The sequence below is a fragment of the Neopsephotus bourkii genome, unplaced genomic scaffold, assembly GCF_033783945.1.
Source record: "Neopsephotus bourkii isolate Nb327-2 ecotype Australia unplaced genomic scaffold, CSIRO-AGI_Nbou_v1 NB_1394, whole genome shotgun sequence".
NCBI classification, from domain to species: domain Eukaryota; kingdom Metazoa; phylum Chordata; class Aves; order Psittaciformes; family Psittacidae; genus Neopsephotus; species Neopsephotus bourkii.
In genome coordinates, this window is record NW_026901872.1 from 4320478 (window position 1) to 4341330 (window position 20853).

A 20853-nucleotide genomic window follows, 5' to 3' on the forward strand; every position below is an offset into this window, starting at 1 on the left:
TGCAGAAATGGGTCTTGAGTTTTGATCATTTCTGAGATTTTAAGGTTGGTTGTCCAAGTAAGATTTGGTTTTGATATGGCCATGTGTTTAACCTCACTGTAATCAATGGAGATCTATAGCTTATGTTACCTGAAGACCTGTGTCTGACTGTGATGTGTTGACCTTGGCTAGTTGCCAGGTGTCTACCAAGCCAGTCCATCACTCAGCCACCTCAGCAGGACAAGGGGATGGTAATAAGATGGAAAAGCTCATTGGTTGAGATAAGGACAGGGAGATGGCTTACCAGTTACCATCAAGTTCAGAACAGACGTGGGGGGAATTAATTTAATGTAATGCCAGTTAAAAGCAAAGTAGGATAGACAGGAACTATAAACACCCCTCCCTTCTTCTCAGGCTCATCTTCCATTCCATCTCATCTACCTCCTCCTTATTAGCAGTGAAGAAGGGTGGGGAACAGGGGTTATGGTAGTTTCATCACACATTGTCTCTGCCACTTCTTCCTCCTCACACTCTTCCCCTGGTCATAGCATATCTTAGAAAGTCGAGGGAGGTGATTGTCCCACCCTATACTGTACTGGCACAACCTCACTTTGAGTACTGTGTGCAGTTTTGGGTGCCTTAATATGAGAAGGACATCTAACTATTGGAGTGTGTGCAGAGGAGGGTGACTAAGATGGTGATTTTTATTTTTTTTTCTTCTTTTAAGAGGGGATAGGGAGACAAGTGGCATAGAATATAAACATAAACCAAAAAAAAAAAACAGGTAGATGATAGAATGACAAAGGAGGACATCCAAGAGTAACTTGGGTCATGAAGACCTGTCAGACTGCCATTAAAAAAAAGGGGTTAAAGATAACACACAAGGATTTCACCAAACTGAGCTCTATGGAGGAATAAGTTGTGATGATAAATTAAGAATTCTGCTTTATTGTATCATTTTGCATAAAGGGGCTTCAGAATAAAATGATGATAAGAGGACCTCAAAAAGATCTACATACTTAAGCAGTCGCTTATTCTAACAACTTCACAGATCTCTACTTCCATCAAATCTAATCCCTGTGTTTCTGACATTTCTCCTCATAGTTCAAATGAGCTACAATTTAATTTTTCCTTCTCCTGCAAGCTTTGTTTCCTCTTTTCCTTGTGGAATTACAGTGAATAAATAAAATCGTTAACCCAGCAAATAGGGGATTGAAGTTGATAGTGTCTTTCTACGTTCAAGTGTGTATGCTATACATAAATATGTGGGGTTACTTGCGGATAAAAATACTGAGCTCTGCTTTGTATTTGTGACACCTTCATCAGCTTTCATCTTCACCACTTTTTGGTAATCATCACGATTTTTGCTCATTCCCAAATATTGAAAAATTTGCCTACATTAATATTTTTTTCCTTTTTCTTTTTTTTTTTTCCCCTTCCATCTTTCTCCTGGTTCAAAAGAGCACAGAGTTCAACATACAGCTTGCAGAAGCAGATAGCTTCAAATATGACACATTGACACATGGACAAAAAGTGACACTGCCACAGTGTTTTGGAAAATGGACTTTGTTATCAAGTCTGGTAGCTATGATACATGCATTACTTGTGGTCTTGAGAAAAATTAAAGCTGTGGTAGATACTGTGTGTTTGGTGGAAATAATGTTGGATCTGTGTAACATTCCCAAAAACATCGTGGCAATTTAAGAGATATAATGACATGTACGTTTGCATTTCGTTTTGTACTGCTGAAATGATAAAGAGCCACTTAATGTATTTATACTTAAATGTCTGGGATATGGATTAAGAATTAAAAGAAAATAAAAAAAAATGGAACAAAGAAGAGAATGTAAACACAAAAGTCATGGTCTTCATGGCAAAGAGGGAACATCACTTAGTGAAGATTGGTAGTATCACATACTCTCAGCTATGCATTGTATAATAGATTAAAATGGAAGAAAACTATGTTTAAGTTAAGACACAAAGGAAACTTGCTTGTTTCAGGCTTAATCAGCTCTTCAAAATTCCATCTGCCTGTCTGTGGGCTTGGGGCGGGGTGTTGGTTCCTCATTTGGCGATTCTTTATTGTTGATGTTGTTGTTATTATGTGATTGCTCTAAACCAGGGTTTTTTTTACAAATAGGTTAGTTTGTAAATACTGCTCAGATGGTCAGAGAAAAAAAAACACAACTTTATTGTGTAATTCTGTTCATTTTTTCTCAAGATAAGATAAGCAGACAGGACAAACCATCAATATTGAGAGTTACAAGCGGAAAGTATGAGACAATTCTCATTAACTGTTATATACTCACTGACAAGAATGAACAAAAATAATTCATGATCTATTTTGTTGCTTTCCTTACATACTTATAAATTCAGATGATGGAGGCAGTTACAGCAGTAACAAGCCCAGATCAACTTTTCAGTGTCTTTACTGCAAAGGAAGAAAGGTAGATGACAATTCTATATGTAAAATGCTGACTAGATTACAGGTGGAAGTAGAATGTACCTATAGTGGCAAATTCTTCAATAGGGAATGGATGTTACACATTCAGCTTGATCCTAATTAAAATGAAATGACTCTAAAGAACAGAATTAACAGATTATGAAAAATAAAACAAAAATGTTACAAAACAAATACATTGCCATGGATAAAAACTGAGTGGAGATCTCAACAAGCAAAATTCACCAAGGTACCAATAACTTTACAGCAAACACACTTAGTTTTACACAGTCTGTTAGTAAGTACAGAACAGGAAGATTTGGGTTTGTGCTGTCATTTAGTACAAATGACATTGTGGTGTCATTTGTGCTAAAATTACATCATTTTCTACTTTGTGTCTATTAAAGCCAATTGTAATAGTGTGTGTGTAAGAAAAACTGAATTAAAAAAAAAAAAAAAAGACATCTGACTCCAAGTTATGGACAGGATAAAACTGAGTGATCCCAATTAGCTACAGATTAGAATTCTGAGATAGGAGATGCCAATTTAAAGTTTGTGGGCAATAACTAGTGTCAAAAAAAAAATTATTTTGTCTAGACATAATTTTTTCCTAATGATCTTTGATACTGAGCAAGTAATAGTCTATGTTCTGGATTAAATTCGCCGTATATTTTTGCAAGGCTGTTATAGCTTTGTCTGTATTGAGTAAAATGGTGAGGGATGAGTACCACAGTCATCAGGAAAGGCAATCACTATGTGGTGTAATCACAGTTGTTCTGTTTTACAGCTTGCTTTTTGATGTATTTTACTCAGGAAAGATGTTAGTTTTGTTTGTACGGCCAAAATTGTTCTGGAATGGCAACCAGTGTCTACTTCCTTATTTTCTTATTTTATTTTTTTCAAGTCCATGCATGACTATAGCTTAGTATATGGTTTGCTAATGGAAATCATGCCTCCTATATACAGTAAATGCTTGCCTCCTGTGAGGAGATCTGTAGAGCACCATTATTAGTAAAGACACCCAGTGTCAGCTGGTGTCCTCTACAGAGCAACAAATTGCATTTAAAAACAATGAATGTTCAGCTTCTATATGAGCTGGCATAATATCTTTGGGAAAAAGTTCTGTTATGCCTAGGAGTTTTCAGTCCAAGTAACGTGAGATTCTACTAGGTGGTAAAATATTGTTAAGAGCTTGCTTGAAGAAATGATCAAGATTTGGTTTTTTTGTTTGCTTCTTTCAATTAATAAATACACCAACATTGTTAAGAGAGTTCTGTATCAAAGGTGTATGAGAATGTCATAGTTTAAGCCCAGCCGGCAAGCCAGAACCACGCAGGTGCTCTCTCACTCCCCCCCACCTTCCTCCCCATCCCTCTGGGGGTGGGGAAAGACAGAGAAAAAAGTTGTGAAAAATGCAAGCAGATATACTGTAACAAAACAAACAAAATGTATCACAGGATAAAAAAAGTCACAACTGGAATCACTTATATTCTGTATTATAAAATAAATCAGAAATACATGAGGCTGAATTTAGCTTTATTAAAGATGAAGAAGTCCTTTAATCTGGAGAAAAATCTTTCTAAGACCACAAACTCATTTTAAGCCAGGAGTTACATGCCATGATTCTCAAGGTTGAAAGAGTTTATTATGTATTCTCAGTAGTTGAGAAAGGTGACATCTTGAGACACCTGACCTTTAAACATGCCTTTAAACCAAGATTTAGGGCTTTTTTGAGCCTTCTTGGCTATGAAAAAAGCAGATGATCATAACAAATTAAATGATTGCTTTGATTTCTCGCTTTTCACTTTCCATTTTAACACTGGAGCACAATTAAGGTGTCAATTCTGAAAGGTGACAAAAGGTGTCACCTTTCGGAATTAAGTGTAATTAGCGAGTTCTTTTCCCTTCATTTCAGCCTGTGAAGCACTTCTTAAGGTAAAAGTTTGTCTTGAAATGAGTTAACTCTTCGGCTATATTCCATTGATTCATTGATTTCATTGATTCCATTGAAGTGGATAATTTGCCATCATCCATGATTTGTGTCAGAGTAAAGATCAGACATACACTTTCAAGCTGCTCTGCTTGCAGGTAAAATATAGTATCTTAAAGCACTGTAAAGTTGTGCAGCCAATTCTAACTTTCATATTTACTTTGCTATTGGATGTGCTAAGAGAGAAAAAAACAATTAATTACCACAGTGGCTGATAAGTAGCAACTTGTACCACAGATCTAGCTGAAGATCACCTGTGAATATTCACTCCTAACAAAACCATAATATTACTATAGATGGCATTTAGAATAATGTCTTAGCTTAGGGTCCCAGTAATGCCAATCATACTTGATACTTGCTGTGGTTTTGATTTATGTAAATCAGATCCCTGAACAAGTCATCACTTTTTTAAGTATTGTGAAATTATTTTCCTTTGGAAAAGTTTCCTAACAAAAACATTGCATTACACAGTGCTGAGGATTTTGTCTGTTTGCATGTTTTAATGAATAACATGTTAAATTATGAAACAGTTTTACTGAAGGCTAAAGACTTTAGCAAAGTCACGTACTGTTAACAATTTTTTTAATAAACAGAACTTTAAAAAACAATGCTGAGTACTTCTGGAGTACAAAATGTTTTTCAGCAATACGTTGTCTCTGTAACTGAGAGATTATCTTGTTAACAATTGGAACATTTGCATGATTGGAAAATTATCAGAAAGATTGAACACTAATTTCTGTGTCTGTTTTATAGTCATATGCTAATATGCTACTTGGTTCATATCACAGGAAGCAAAAACAAATTAGAATTAAATTTCATCCTGTATTTGGCTGCCTACATGAATTAATAATATATTGCTCTTGGTAATTTGTAATTACTATGAAAATATGTTTTATATTTTTTAAAATTGAGGGCTTTTTTTAATATGAGGTTTTTAATACATGACAATGTAAATGACAACCAGTTTCTAACATTTTTGCAGACTTGTCCTTAGTTCTGTCTCTGACTACTTTGCTGCCATGTTTACAAGTGATGTTTGTGAAGCCAAGCAAGAAGAGATCAAAATGGAAGGTATAGACCCCAATGCACTGTGGGATCTTGTCCAGTTTGCATATACAGGTATTTCGCTGCATATATTATACTTCCTATATAGAAAGTTGTTTATTTGAATTACATATACGTATATTATACACAATTATATTTATGTTCTAAATATGTTTTTCTTTTTAATCTCAATCAATCAGAACACTTACCATTTCTAGGGTAGAATTTGGATTTTTTATCTTTCACCTGCAAACTGTTAAATATGTCAGGTTCGGTAAGTATAAGAAGACAGTCTAGAAAATGATATATTTTTCTTTGTTTTCAAATACTTAGACCAGAGTACAGTGGTATTTTTTGAAGAATACCCCTATATTACTATTTCAGTATTTTTTTCAGTTTAAATAATTATATAAATATTTTAAAATAATGAAACATTTAAAAATGTTTTATTATGAGTTGGATGTTGTCTCTTTAATTTCCTGTTACAGTCTGGTACTCTGTTGTGTAATGTAAACTTATGAATAACTCATAACTCAGAGTTAATAACTCATAACTTCCTTCTGAATAGTTATTACATTTTAATGAATAATAGATTTTGTTTTTATCCTTCTTAAACAATCTGTTATATACAATGTGTCTGAAGTGCATTGAAATGAAAGAATACTAAAATTACAAAATAAAGTAATTAAAGAAGGGAAAATGTCAACAATAACATTTGTAGTCTGAAGTTTCCTCCCCTTGCATATAAATCACGTAAGTATAAAATATATGCTGTTTCTTATTTTTTCCTAAAATACATCAGCAAATTAATTATATTAACAAAAAATAATACATTTATTGAATATTTGATTTCACCTTCAATTTTAAATGGCTTCCCCATGTCCTGCAGTTTTAATCCTCTCTAAATACACATACTAATTTAATCAATAAGTTGAGTCTGCTTAGAAATATTTAATCAGGCTACGAGCTGTTTATTTTATGACTTTGATAACTTTACCATTTTAAACTGCAAATAAACATAAAGTTAACAAAGCTCATTTTGAGAATCATGTCTGAGAGATTCAGTTTCCAGAAGTGTCAGACCATCTTCATTTATATAGTATCCTACATGTCAAAGGGTAGTGTCTACTCCCTTCAATTGAGGTTTTGCTATTTGTGAATGTACATCATCCAGAGGGTTTCAAATTAGGTATCCATGATTTGAAGAACGTTACTTTTTTTTTTTTTTAATCTAGTATGAGAAGGATACAATATCATTGCTAGGTGTGAGTATAAAAGGAATACCAGGGCAGAAATCACGAATACCTTGGCACAGAATAGCAGAAGACCTTACTGCTAATGTTACACCATTCTATAAGAGGAAGGCAAAAGGCAGAGGAGGCATGAGGAAGATGAGGGACAGTGTTGGGACAGAACTGTGGAAATACAGCACTGTCTGGTTCTTCTGCTTCAGTTTTCACTAAAAGATCACGTGCAAACACACAGCACAGTTTGACAACAAAAGCTAGCATGTAAGTGTAGATTAAGAAATGAAGGAGATACAGAAGGAAACAAAATACTTAACTATTTTCAATATGAATGAAGCTGTCTCAGAACTTTCCTGGTTATTTGCGATAAGGATGAGGTAATGAAAATCTAGAAAAAGCAAACTTCCTCCTTTTCTGCAAAAGATTAAGATTTTCAGGTGCTTTATGCTCCTTAATATTTTACTATATCCTATAATGTACTCTGTTTATTATATGAGTAGCAATTCTTGGAGGCTCCTTCTTGGTGTTAGCTAAATAAGATCCAGCCTTCATGAATGGGGGAAAAGAAACCACACAGGTCATATAATTCCAGTGTTTCTAATTTACCTTTTGCATTTGCATATGTTCTCTCAATTAAACTGTCACATAAAATCCAAACCTTAAAAATGGCCACATTTATGAGCTATCATAATGGTACCCTGAAGAATTAGAACCTGAAATGTTAACAAAGGTTTTCTAATTTCTCTCACGTGGAGTGCCAATACACCATTATCTTTTTATTTCTGACCCACTTTTGAGACCAAATAAGACTCTAAAAGTGTCTTAAGTTTGCATTTTAAATTTCACAAATACTTGCTAACAAGAGAAGAGTGATGAGATTCAGGAAACAGGAGTCCAATTTGCATGCTAAAAGACAACATGTATTGGGTGCCATGGGCCATTCTGGTGTTTATCCTGCAATTCAGCTCCATCTGGTTTTTTGTCCAGACTTATTCTGATTTATCCTGATTTATTTTCAGTTTGTGTCCTTATCTTTGGAAATTAATGTTAGATTATTTCTTTCTCAGACTATTTCTTTCTCTATTCCTTTTCTCTGCATCATTTTTTTTTTATCAGACTCCTAAATTTCCTAGCTACGGTTATGCTAGTAAATTAAACAGGGCTAGGGAATATTTGCAGGCACTAGAGCACTATTATCTGTATTAATCCTGGGAGTTTTAGCCAAATCCAACTAATAATCTCTCTAACAAACCTTGGGTATAGCCTGGATGCACAGGCTCATAATGAATGTAGTAGCCATCCTTGTATAGAAGTCAAGAGCATTCAGAAGTGCTACAGACAATTCAGCAATAACTCACAGGTGATAAGGGGATTACTAGAACATCGTCCCAGACGTCTTCAGTTTATTGAAATTAAAGAAAATTGTTGCTCATGGGATAATAATTGTTTTCCCATGTGCTTTGCTGGATCAAAACCTATCCCCTGAAACATTTTTTCCATTTTCTTTCCACCATCCCTCATGATTTATCTGTCTTCATAGTTTCTTATCTCTTTTCTTGCCCTCTGATTCCTTATTTACCACTAGACTAGTTCATGTCCCCTTTTCTTTTGAGTCAGTTTACTTTCTTCTTTGTGATACATTGATGTGAGCAAGTGGAACACTGAAAAGTGAAGGAAATATCCACTCTTCTGATACATTGCAGGTTAGCAGCCAACAGAAATTCCCATTCAGCCTTTTAATCTGTAATCTGAAGCCTACATAGTCTAGACAGAATATGTGGAGAATTCAACTGCCGCTTTCCAGTTACTGACTGCACAGTATGTGGAAAAGGTTTCAGCAACTCATGTGTGTGACCAGTTTAGCTCTTCATTCTTTTATCCCAGGAACAGCAAACCATTCTGACAGATAGACAAGTATTCACTCTTCTTCTACTTAATATTTTTTTTGTCACTACCTTCTTAACTCAAGGGGATAAAAAAAAAGTAAGTTAATTTCACATATATTTGCTGCTGTTAGGAGTTTTTCCCTGGGGAAAACGTCTTAGGTGTGATTTTAAAAAGGGAACTATTTTCTCATTATAATAACTGTAATTCAGTCAGGTTTATATTTTTTTTTAATCTAGTGAAATTATTTCATGTGTATGAGCCATAGAAAAAAATGAAATAGTAGTTAAAGTAGTGTAAAATATCTATGAAACGTCTTACTAAAGATGAAAGCATCCTGCACCAATACCAGACCTTTCAGTTCCAGCAATAAAATAAAATATTGCTGCAAAATAATCAGAATGAAAGCTCAGCAAAGGGGATGTTTTGTACATCACAAAAGACCTGAAGAAAGATGAGTATCTTTTATCTGAGAGTTGTTAAATTCTGCTGTAGCCATCAGTACAAAAAAAGGGAATAATAGTTTTGTAATTAGTTGCACACTGCTTTGTGTATCTTCAATTTTTTTCTTTTAGCTCCTGTTAATTAAAATAGTCCTTCTTCCAGAAACATCCATACACTTCCAAAAGGACATGATTTTTCTGGACAGAATTTCTGAAGGTGCTATTTAGGGCCATTACTTCTAAATCACTGAAATATATGATACCTCTGGTTTGTTCCAAACAACAAAATTATATTGCCTACTTTTTAAGGTCATTAGTAAATATTTTTCCTCTTGCCCCTTTCTAAACACAGTCTGTGACTGTGAGTAGATGAGCCTCTTATATCAGACCAGGTCATAAATGCATTCACTCAGAGACTTGCCAGTAATATATGATAGTAAATATTTGATAGAATGTTATGAATAGTTATGAGTTGTCTGGCAGACTGTCATGCCCTGTACAGACTTGGTAAGAGCTGTCCCTAAGTGAAGGCAGCTGTCCATTTAAGAGTAGTAACAGGAACACAGAAAATTAAGACTGCCAAATCCCACTGATTTAAAGGTAGCAAAAGGTTTTAAAGTTTCTGGGAAGATTCAGTGTGACTAATTGTAAAGTTAATGTGATGGATGTACTTTTAAAACACAATTTGTTTAAAGCTGAAAAAAAATGAGATGTGTTAAAATATGTACTATAAACTCTATCTTAGATGGGCCTTGGGATTTTTTTTTAAATTTAACTATATGTGTAAGGATTATAACTGAAGAACTTAATTTTGTAAATAAAATTGAAAAGGTAGTGGCTGCATCTTGTTTTATCTGAAATAAGCATAAAGTTTTCTAATTAAATAAGCTAAACTGTAAAGTAATTGCAAGTTCTATAATTCAAATTATAGCTATATATACTTAAGTGTGATGTAAATTTATTGCTAAAATGCTACATCAAAATTATGTGCTGTTTTATACTTTGCATACATTCACAGGGTAAGCCCAAAGGTTTTTGTGAAGGATATAGTTGATAAAAAACGTGCCACTTGTATACAAGGTACAGCTTTAATCTGTTCACACTTTGCTTCATTTGATTGGTTTAGTCAAATAATGTATGTTTCATCTGTGGTTGAACTATAACTTAAGAGGAAACAAAGCTTCCTCTTTTGTATGTCTCTTAAAAGTTTCATGTGAACCAGCTGAGGAACTCTGAAGCCAAAACTTACATACAAAGGCTATGCACAAAGTATGTTTAATTTTTCAAGCAGCAAGATGAGTGATAGCAGAAAACCTAGAATTGAGATTCCAGTGCCCTGGGATACACGGATATTTATTCTTTGATCTTTGCAGAGTTCAAGACAACCTCATTTTCTTAGGTAATGCTTCTTTCTTGATCCTAAAACTTGGGTTTTCATGATTTGCAATTATGCTTTAATGTTTTAGATAGAACTGGAACTAGAGGTGAGTTTCTGGCCTTTCCTGCCATTGGTGACTCTGGGAGCCTTCCTTTGAAGTTACAAAAGAGCTGTGAAGTTACTATAGATTTTCTCATACTGCATTAGGCTATCTAATTAGTATGCATTCCCAACACTGATCAAAAGAATAGCCTTGTGCTTTCATGCTGTTAATGAAACTGAAAAAGCAAAAGTCAGTTAACTAATAGAAAACAAAGATACCTTGATTTATTTACACACATCTGGGATAAAAAACAGGAAAAAGAATGTGGATCATACATGGAAGAGTTTCAAGCCCTCTGTATAGCTTTTAATTAGATTTTATTTAGGAGATTCTTTAATTAAAGTACTGTCAAGTACCTTCTCTGTCAGTGTTATATCTGATACCCCACACAGGGCAGACAGCAGGCATGTAGCAAGGAAGGAAATGCCTTTAAGCGCAAGCACATTTAGGGTCCTTCAGAACAGAAATTTTATTAATGAACTATCCCAGGGAGGTTTGTTTTTAAGTTTTGGGTTTTTTTGGTTTGTTTTTTTCATTGCTGAAATTTGGTTGTCTATATGAATAAACAGTGAGAATTATTCTTAGCATAGTTTTAGCCTGTGGAAATCCACAGTGTTCCTACAGTCCAGGGGTTATAGCAGCCACGGGATAATTCTTCACTGTGCGGTTTGAATGTGACTACTGTGGTTTGGAGGATGACAGAGTTTAGTGTATATCAGGAAATTTCAGTGCAGTTAGTCTCCATGTTAGAGGGAAGCCACAGGCAAGCTTAACTTTATAGACAAAAGGCTTTATGCATATTATTGAAGGCATCAGCTCAAAGACTCAGTCCTAGGCTCTTAGGTGATACTAGCCAATTTACAGTGTTTCAGGCTACTACCTCCCCTCTAGGAGGTGCAGATCATATTGAGAACTGGAGTGAGCCCTGACACTGCATATCGTGGAAGTCTTTGCCTCCACCTCGTGATAAGTTGAGTAAGTTCAGGAGTTGTTTGTTCTGAGGTATCATGTTAGAAACCCCTATGAACATCTCTATCTAGCATTTTTTGCAGGAGACTATTGCCTGCTGCTGTCCCATGTACTTGATGGCTGGCTTTGCAATTTCACAGAATAAGCCCTTGTGAACTGCCATTCACTTCAAATGGGAGAACAGTTGTTCCAGAAACTTTGAGATGACTGATAAAAGGACAAATTAAGGTAATTTAATTGACCTGGAAGACTTTGTTAGTCATTTTGTAACAGAGAGTACAGAAAAATGGTCATAAGTCATACCAAATCAATGTAGACTTTTAATAACTTCCAGATATGGAAGATCCTCTGTGAAGTTCTCAACCAGAAGCAGATGTCATAAACTCCTCTTTAGGAGTCAGTACAGTTGTTTTTGTTTTTTTTTAATCAGGGTTGATCCAGTTTAGCAAATGGGAAGGTGGTAGTGATCTCATGACCTGTCCACAGATGTTCTGCATTGACTACACTTCCAAGGTCATATGTACCTTTGTTCAGGTTACATTTGTTACTGGTGCTGGAGCAACTGACAAGATTCATATCGTATTCCTTATCAAGTTTTTATTTATGTACCAGCTAAACCTTAGTGCGACACCAAGGATTATTCCTGGATTAAATTATCAGATGTACTGTCCATGTGTGCAACGTAGAAATCTTCCAAATTTCCTCATTTTAACTGTAGGACTAGACTGTCATCCTCCATCTGTGGATATCAGCCTGCTTGGAATCAAGATACCTTCCTACACCAAATGTCTTTCTGATCCTAAAACAAGCTATGGGATTTTATGTAATTCAGGTCTGTGTGAAACATCTTTATAGGCTAACTTAGCTTAACAAACTGCAAAGACTGCCTGTCTCTCTTTTTTGAGCAGTTCCTGCTCCAAGGAGCTTGGGTCCAGCTAGAGTAGGTGTTTTCCATTCCTGCCACTGAAATGCTAAGTCCTTGCTCATTTCTGGAGTTAAGCAATAAAACAAACTGTTGCTGCTCCTACTTCTACCCAGGATACTCTATTAAGAGACAGAATTTGCAGTTATGTATTAGGATCCAGCTGTTTTCTCATTCTTTTGGTGCCCTATATGAGAATTGCTTGGAAAAGAGCTCTGAACTCTTTTGGATATGGATATGGATATGAATATCCATAGATTTGGATATGGATATGAATATCCATGGATTCTGAGTATTCAGAATTATCTAGACTGTTATGGGAACATAGCTACCATCTCCCTCTTTAATGTGCTTTTTTTTCTGGAGTTCCTTCAGTGGAGACATGTACCTATATCCACTCTGCTGAGCAGGCAGCTGCTTAGCTGTGTATCCACAATTCCAAAAGAAAGCAAAAAATGCAGGAGAATCACCATGGCAGTTTGTGAAAGAGGTCCTCACCTTTCACACATTGCTCTGCTCTTGTTCTTGCATTGTAAAACATACCTTCATTCCCTTTCTGTTCTGTGACCATGGCACAGCGACGGTAATGAAATGTTCCCACTGAACAGGATGTGACAGTAGTATTCAATTCCCCCAGGAGTGCAATCCAGCCCAAAGGAAAGCAGATTTAATTAGGCTGTAAGGTGGAATTATGAGCAAAAATCTTTTGTGAGCAATCAGCATCTTTGTAACTTTTTGTTCTTTAAGCATAAGAACTTCTCAGTGCTACCCTAGTACAAGCTGCCAATCATTACCTGAGAAGCTGAGAAGCTTGTTCTGCTTCTAAGCTAGCTTCAGATGTGGAGAATAAAATACTTCAGACGTGAAAGCTGAGCTCCTTTGTCCTCGAGACAGTTCATTTTAAGTCCCCTGTGTGAAGAGGAGTTAAAATAAGCCAACCTTTTCAATTGATTTTTATCCACAGGGATTAAAAAAGAGATGCTGAATGAGTAGAAAATCAGGCTGTTCCGATCAGATGGTTTACACCTGAGGAGGATTGAAATTGGGGAAAAAACATTCTACTGGGAAAAAAATAGTTTTCCTAGTTAAGTCATATGGTTTAACTTGTCTTTTATTTCTGGTGGCTGATACCAAAATGGCTGCCAAAAAATCAAGTGATTCATCAACACCCTCAAGTAAACACGTCTCTTGGTCACAGATACTTTTAGGGTTAGTTTGTGTTTGGTTTAGGTTTTGGCTGCTAGTATGTAAGATGAGTAGACTGGTAATAAGGAATGGGCTGATCCTAAGTTTCTCCCTGAATTTAAACTGCATTATCTGTTTGTGTAAGAGCCTACTCCTTTTTAGGGAGTAATTATTTTTTTTTTTTAATACCCTGGCTTTGCCTGGAGTTAACAGTGTCAGAGAGAATTATCATCAGACTTGGAACCAAAGAGTATTTTAAGGATGTGAATCATTTCCAGTGATTTCATTACCTGACACCTGATGATTCTGATGATTCCAATTCTGTGTGTTTGGGAGCAGATGGACTGAATTCTTATCAGCAAATATAAATATTGACAGTGTCTCAGTTGGTCAAATGAAGGTGCTCCATTTATGTTTAAAGGCAAGAAATAGCTCTTAGGGAGTGAGTAATCTCATTCTAAAATAGATACAAGGCAGATATAAACTGCTCTAACACCTCATAACACCTCCATTAACTGTAAATCTCAGATCATTAGCTCAGATGGCTACCTGGCAGATACCTAAGATTTGCCAAGATACTAATAAGCAATGTGAAAAAGGTCTATTATAGCAATATTAAGCATAGCACCTTTTTAATAAGCTTTTTCTAGTTGTCGTGGTTTAAACCCACCCAGACAGCTTTCACTCACTCCCCCCCCCTCCCCACTTCTTGCCCTCTCCCTACTCTCGGAGGGACGGAGAGGAGAATCAGAAAGAAATGCAACTCCCATGGGTTGAGATAAGAACAGTTTAGTAACTAAGGTATAACACAAATCACTACTGCTACCACCAATAATAGTAATGATAAAGGAAATAACAAGGGAAGAGAATACAACACCCCATCACCAGGTGACCGATAACTTGCCCCCCCCCAGCCCGATCAAGCACCAACCCATACCTCCTCCAACCCTGCAGTCCACCCAGTCCTTCCGGCTAACTCCCAGTTACATCCTGGGTATGACGTCCTGTGGTATGGAATACCTCTTTGGTCAGTTTGGGTCAGGTGTCCTATCTCTGCTTCCTCCCGGCCTCCCCTCCTCTCTGGCAGAGCTTGAGGCTCACAAAGTCCTTGACCAAACCAAAACATCATTGTTTTTCAGCTCTGTTCCCAGCTGAAAGTCAAAACACAGCACTGCACCAGCTACCAAGAAAGAGAAAAATGACTGCCACTGCTAAACCCAGGACACTAGTCTTCACTGGAATTTGATGCAGTTTAATCTTGTAAACTTAATTGCAAGCAATTAATCCACCGTGCAAAATTTGAATAAATATTACCTTGATGCTACTTACTGCTTTTATTAAAAAAAAAAAAAAACTAATTGAGAAGCTGTGCTCCTACAACCAGTTAGCCTATAGAAATAACTCTGTTCAGAAACTCTTCAGAACTGCAACACAAGATCATGTGTCATGATTGAGACACATGAAATAGAAAAGTTAAAAACATAAATATCTGATCAAAATGAATTCTGACTTTTGTTTCTAATTCCTTGACAATTCCGAAGATGTCACTGATGCACCCTTACTCACAACTGTCTTAAGAATGTTAAAGAATCTTGCTATAAATTGGTAAATGTGTATTTACAAGACAAAAAAAAGTTACAGTTCACGTAAGGTAAAATGATATTACCATATCTTATGGATCTGGGTTAAAAATTGTTACTTATTCACAGAGCAAGTGAGTGGTCCCACCATATTTGTAATGATACATACTGGTCAATAGCTGTGGAAGGTTGATTACTGTGATGCACACTGAACTTAATAACATCATGCAAAGGTGGTCAAAGATACAGTGACTCCCTGTAGAAAAGATTAGTTGTAACTGTGTAGCCTAAGGAGTATAAGAAAGAATAAAATAAAAAGATAAGTTTAAAAATAAATAAATAAAAAGAATACCCAAATTGTCCCTTGACTCGGAAAAAAAAATAGCAGAAAAGTAAACATATCAGAGAATTTTTATATAATATACCTATTTCAGATTTTGTAATGCGGTAATAAAATTTATTTATTCTTTATAAGGATGTATCCTAAAGACAGGCATTGTAGTTTCCGCATAAGCAATGCACATAAAATTTGTCACAAATAGAACTATAATTTAGAATAATAATTAGAAGCCATTAAAGTTCTTTTCATTGTGGTTGTGGGTTTTTTTTGTTTTGTTTTGGTTTTGTTTTGTTTTGTTTTCACCCCAATTAATGTAATAAAGAATGAGATTTTAAGCTTTGGTTAATTTGTTTTTCTCAGACTGAAGTACTTGTGTAAGTTCCTTATTGCATAAAAATGTGAGGGGGACGTGAATTGAAAAAGCAGTAGTATCAATGTGTGCTTGGATATTCTATTAAACATTTTTAAGTAGATGCTTGGACACTCTAATTGTCAATATGAAATCATCTGAAGTTGACACTGTAAACACTGAGCCTCTTAACCTTTTTTTTTTTTTAAAAAAACTTTGACTCTGATAAACACTGGGTATCCCAGAGGAATTTACATTAAAATGTCATACCACTCTATTGAAAAAACAAATACAGACCTTGCGAAGAAATTTACGAAGGTGTCTTGACATTTAAAAATGAAGATAAGTAAGACCTACAAACCATTTGGATGGATTAGATACTAATGCTTTGTAAAATGCTTAGCTAATGCTTTGTAAAAACAGGATCCTTGAAAGTGATATCTTCTTACGTTTATATAGAAAAAAAAGGGAGAAAAAATCCAACCAACCGACAAAAAACATTAAACAACACAACAAAAAAAGTAGGATAGGACAGTACTGAAAGAAACACAGTACACTTGAACTCAAGCTAAGTGTAATTTTCTAGCTCTTACGCTACATACAACAAGTAGTAAATTAGTGCTTCTGAGTTTAGTTAAAAATGTCAAGTTACAATGTATTTATACCCCAGATATCCCAGAAACCATTGTATGTTTACTCAATAAATACGTAAGGCGCAAACTTATTCACACTCTTCCATAAAAATGTGAAGGATCTCCTTCAAAATGGTCATGTTGGTTGCATAAAGAAATACATAGTTTATAAAACAGGTGATAATATTTATTGATTTGAAGTTATTTTAATCCTTCTAGTTCCCAACCAGTACCCTTCTAATAGTGGTTTTCCTTCAAGTTAACAGAAAGTATCTTCAAATTGAAAATAAATAGATTGATGTGGCTTCAACTGTTTCTTTTGTGTTTTTGCTGAAAAGCTACATTTAGAGATAAAAAGCCAAACTGTGACACTGTTACCTTTCCTCATAAAGGGTGGTTCTTTCAGTGCTCATGTCATTATGCAAATGTTATCTGGATCAGGTTGTAGGTCCAGAGGCTTCTTTCAGCTTGTTGAAAAACAAGAATGCAAGGATAATAAGAATATAAGCTTATAAGAAAAGGATATTTTAAACTTCATTTTTCTAATTTTATCAGTACATTTATCAATCCATCTACTTTTCATAGCTATTCTGGCACATTTTTTAGTTTTCTTCCTTCTGGTACTGGGATGATCAGTTTTAGCCTGAAAACGTCTTTTGGTAGCTTCCACATGACACAGTGGATCTGTATTCTAGATAATGAGAAGTTGTTCCTGCAAGCATGTAACACATGTGGGAACATCATTGATAAATATATAGGTCAGCCAAGAATCAATCAGCTGCTGAGTGTGCCTTCTGACCATATTACATAAACACGTGATGGATATAAATTAAGAGAAAAAGTCAGATAATGTGAAAAGAAATGTGACATTAACAGAAACATAAAAATAAGCAGAGGACAGCTACAGAAATTATGCTGTGTACTTGATCTGATTGATAATCTCACCTTTGCAAACGGATGTTTTATAACTAAATCCAGTAAAGTATAACTTCCCAGCTTCAATCTTATATTAAAAGCCCCATATACAATGAAAGAAGGAGAAAAGGTCAGATCTTCAGTTGTGGTTGTTGTATTTTGGGCTGCTATTGCAGTATTAAGCAGCTTTTCTTTTCAATGGTATTCTATTGTAATATTGAGGATTTCAGAACTCCTCAGTGCCATGTAATAGAACTATTAAGATTTGTAGCTTTCTCTTTATGTGATAATAAATAAAAAAACCCAGGTGAGTGGGGAAAAGAGTGACTTTATCTAACTGTTGAACTATATTACTTTGAACGGAAAGATAAATATACACTTAATCCTCCTGTAGGTTGAAATGATATATTTCCAAGTGCAGCAAAATAAAATCATGTTAGTTTCTTACAATTTATTTTGTTTCCACATTTTAATTTACTATTTTTTCCGGTTCTCCAAGATGTGACCTCTAATTTAGTTTCTTAAATTATTAATGTAAGAACGTTATAAGAGATACTAATGTAAAACCCCACATTTAAAAATAATCATTGAGGGGGTAGCATGATGGCAAAATGACACTTATTTCTCACTAAAAGAAATATTTTTTAGTTCAATTTATTCTGCCTTTTATTCATTTAAATGTTTATCAGTCTGCAAGATAAAAAGCATGTCTTGTGAAATTGTAAAATTTAGTTAAATATAAATATTAAAGTAAGATAAATATTATGCATCCATATATGTTTTTTTATTAAATATAAAGTCTTTTAGAAGACCTATATACTTTGAGAGGCTCATATGTTGCTCAGATAAAATTAATCACAAAGTCAAGTTACAAATAGCCAACACAAAATTTGAAGATTTTTAAGCCCTATTTTGAAGATATTTTTCTGGTTTAGTCATACTAAGACAGGCAGTTTTTAGTTCTTTGCAGAGAGATGGTTGCTGATTTTGCTCTACCACTGAAGAGAATGACAATTTTATTACCAGTTTCAGTGTGTGTGTGGAGGGGAAATCACAGCCTGACTGATACTGAGATACTTACTTAGATGTTAGTCTGAGTTAGAAAATACAGTATTCCTAAGTCTTCTTTTCCTTTCCACACTTTACAGTCTATTTTTGTATCCTTATATAGTTGAACTAATAGTAGTTTAAAAATAAATGTTTCTAATACTGTAATGTACAAGTTCCTGAAGTGTCCAGTCAGAGAGACTAATCCTCCTTCTTTTCACTTTTTCTGTAGAGCTTTTTAAATAGAGCTCAGATTATTTATAAAAGATCTTTTCATATTGCATGTTTTATAAATACCAAGTAAATAAGTTTGCATCCTTTTTTCTTCTCAGGCTGCCTGGAACTGAAAGAAGATACCATTGAAAATCTTCTAGCAGCTGCCTGCCTCCTCCAGCTCCCACAGGTAGTAGAGGTTTGCTGCCATTTTCTAATGAAGCTTTTGCACCCATCCAACTGTTTGGGAATACGAGCATTTGCTGATGCGCAAGGATGTACAGAGCTGATGAAGGTGGCTCACAACTACACCATGGTAAGGCACTGATCTTGTGAATCCACTGTGTCTTCTCTAAGTAAAATACATTGTTAGTTTTTGGCTTGAAATCATTCTATATTGTATGGAACTTTATTTCAAAAGTGGCCCTTTTGAAACCATGATAGTGGGGATTCCTTTTAATGTCAGTGAAATTATTAAAAGTTGTAATTAATAAGCACTGATGTAACTACAGTTACATTTGCAAGCAGGCACAATATTCATGCTTTCTCCTTGCTACTAATAAAAGTAATCACATCTATTCAGTTATACCATTACAGTATTCTGTACATGGTTAAACTTCCAACCCAGTGACAACGTAATCCCCAAAATTAAGCTTTGTAGTGCACGATATTTAGGCATAGGCATTGCGTTATTACATTTAGGTGTGAAGCACTTCACATCTATTTGATTTACTGTTTGTGGTAAAGGGTGTGGAAGACCAGTTGTGAGTGGGGGAAGGGTGCCTTATTGCCTTCCTTGACTGCAACACTCTCAATAAGAAGGAATCTACATAAGAGAAAAGTGATTATTTCTTCTACATGCATGCATAACCAATACAAGCTTCTGCAGTGCAAGGGAGATATTCTGAAGAGTGTGATAGAAGACTCACAAGCAGAGACCTTGTAATATGAAGAAAGGATAGGCAAGTATTGAGCAGCGCAAAGAACAGATGCATAGTCTCTGGGATGACAGAAAGCATTTTTTTCCTTCAGGGAAATAGTATGCACTGTGACAACAGCAAATGTAAAGCAGGGCAAGGGGGAATTTGTTAACAAACTCCACCTGTCTTATGCAAAGGATTTGAGGGTAAGTCCTGGTTAAAAAAAGAATAGGGAAATCCTTGTCTTTTAAAAGTTCTTATGTTTCCAAGAGCACTTCAAGGCCCTTGCTTTAAAGCTTTTCAGGGTGCTTTTTTTAAGAGTTGCAAGTGACATACCTCAAATTTTGGCTGTGTGAATCCTCTTCCAAGGTGCAAAAGGTTGTATGTTCTGATAAGGTAATTATGTTTCTCCCTTAAGTCTGGCATATTATGTGGCATTTACTGGGAGAAAATTTGGTAATGGAGGGAAGTTTTGACAGCATTTGAGAGAACTCTAATGGCTTTTGAAGAGTAAAACAGTATTATGATTTCTTTCTACACTTTTTCAAATCTTGAGAAACATTTCTGTCTGGATATTTAGTACTACATTGGCAGAATATTTCAATATAGTTCAGGGAAGAGGGAATTATGGCTGACTATCTGAATATTGAGATCTAGGATGCTAATCATCATAATACATTTTTTAATAGAATATAAATAAGCAGGCTAAATGGAATAGATACACATGTCCCCATAGAAAAGAAAAACTGAGGGTAGTGACTGAAATTATAAATCTTTCATCTTGTTCTTTGCGTCTTCAAAAGTATCTACTCTGCATTAAGCAAACGAAATAGTTTTTGGCCCCATTTTATGTCTCTTAAATACTGTAGGCAAGTATTGTGAAAACAATAGTAACAATGATTATGATATTATATTTTTATTATTGTTGTTATTATTATTATTATTATAACCATAATGATATAGATAAATACAGCAAGGCCTGACCAGAAATAATGGTGCTGTACCATAATTTATTTTTTATATAAAATATCTCAAAGAAACAGTAATTCTGCATTAGTGGGAATGGGGAGCAAGTCAGTTTATCAAATAATTTTGCAAAAATAAATTTATAGCTATGTTAAATGCTACAGAATGTGCAATAATTCTGAGATGTGACTCAAGTTAAGTGTCATCTTGGAAAAATTTTGCTTCTTAGTTAATTACATAGGTGAAATTAAATATTAATTTATTCCTATAAAGAAAGGCTAATTTTCAGCTGAGGTACTGCAACCAT

At 34.9% G+C, this 20853-nt stretch overlaps 1 protein-coding gene and 1 long non-coding RNA gene across 3 annotated transcripts in view; both read left to right on the forward strand.

Moving 5' to 3' along the window:
• LOC133220028 (uncharacterized) overlaps positions 1–20853 on the forward strand; it is a 901957-nt gene that overhangs the window by 270799 nt on the left and 610305 nt on the right. The gene's annotated exons all lie outside the window — the stretch shown is intronic.
• The window catches only part of KLHL1 (kelch like family member 1), a 195855-nt gene that overhangs the window by 71261 nt on the left and 103741 nt on the right, over positions 1–20853 (forward strand). The window contains exons 3-4 of the mRNA XM_061367773.1: positions 5392–5528; positions 18780–18976. Of these exons, the coding sequence (XP_061223757.1) occupies positions 5392–5528; positions 18780–18976 (334 nt within the window). The remainder of the gene's footprint in view (positions 1–5391; positions 5529–18779; positions 18977–20853) is intronic.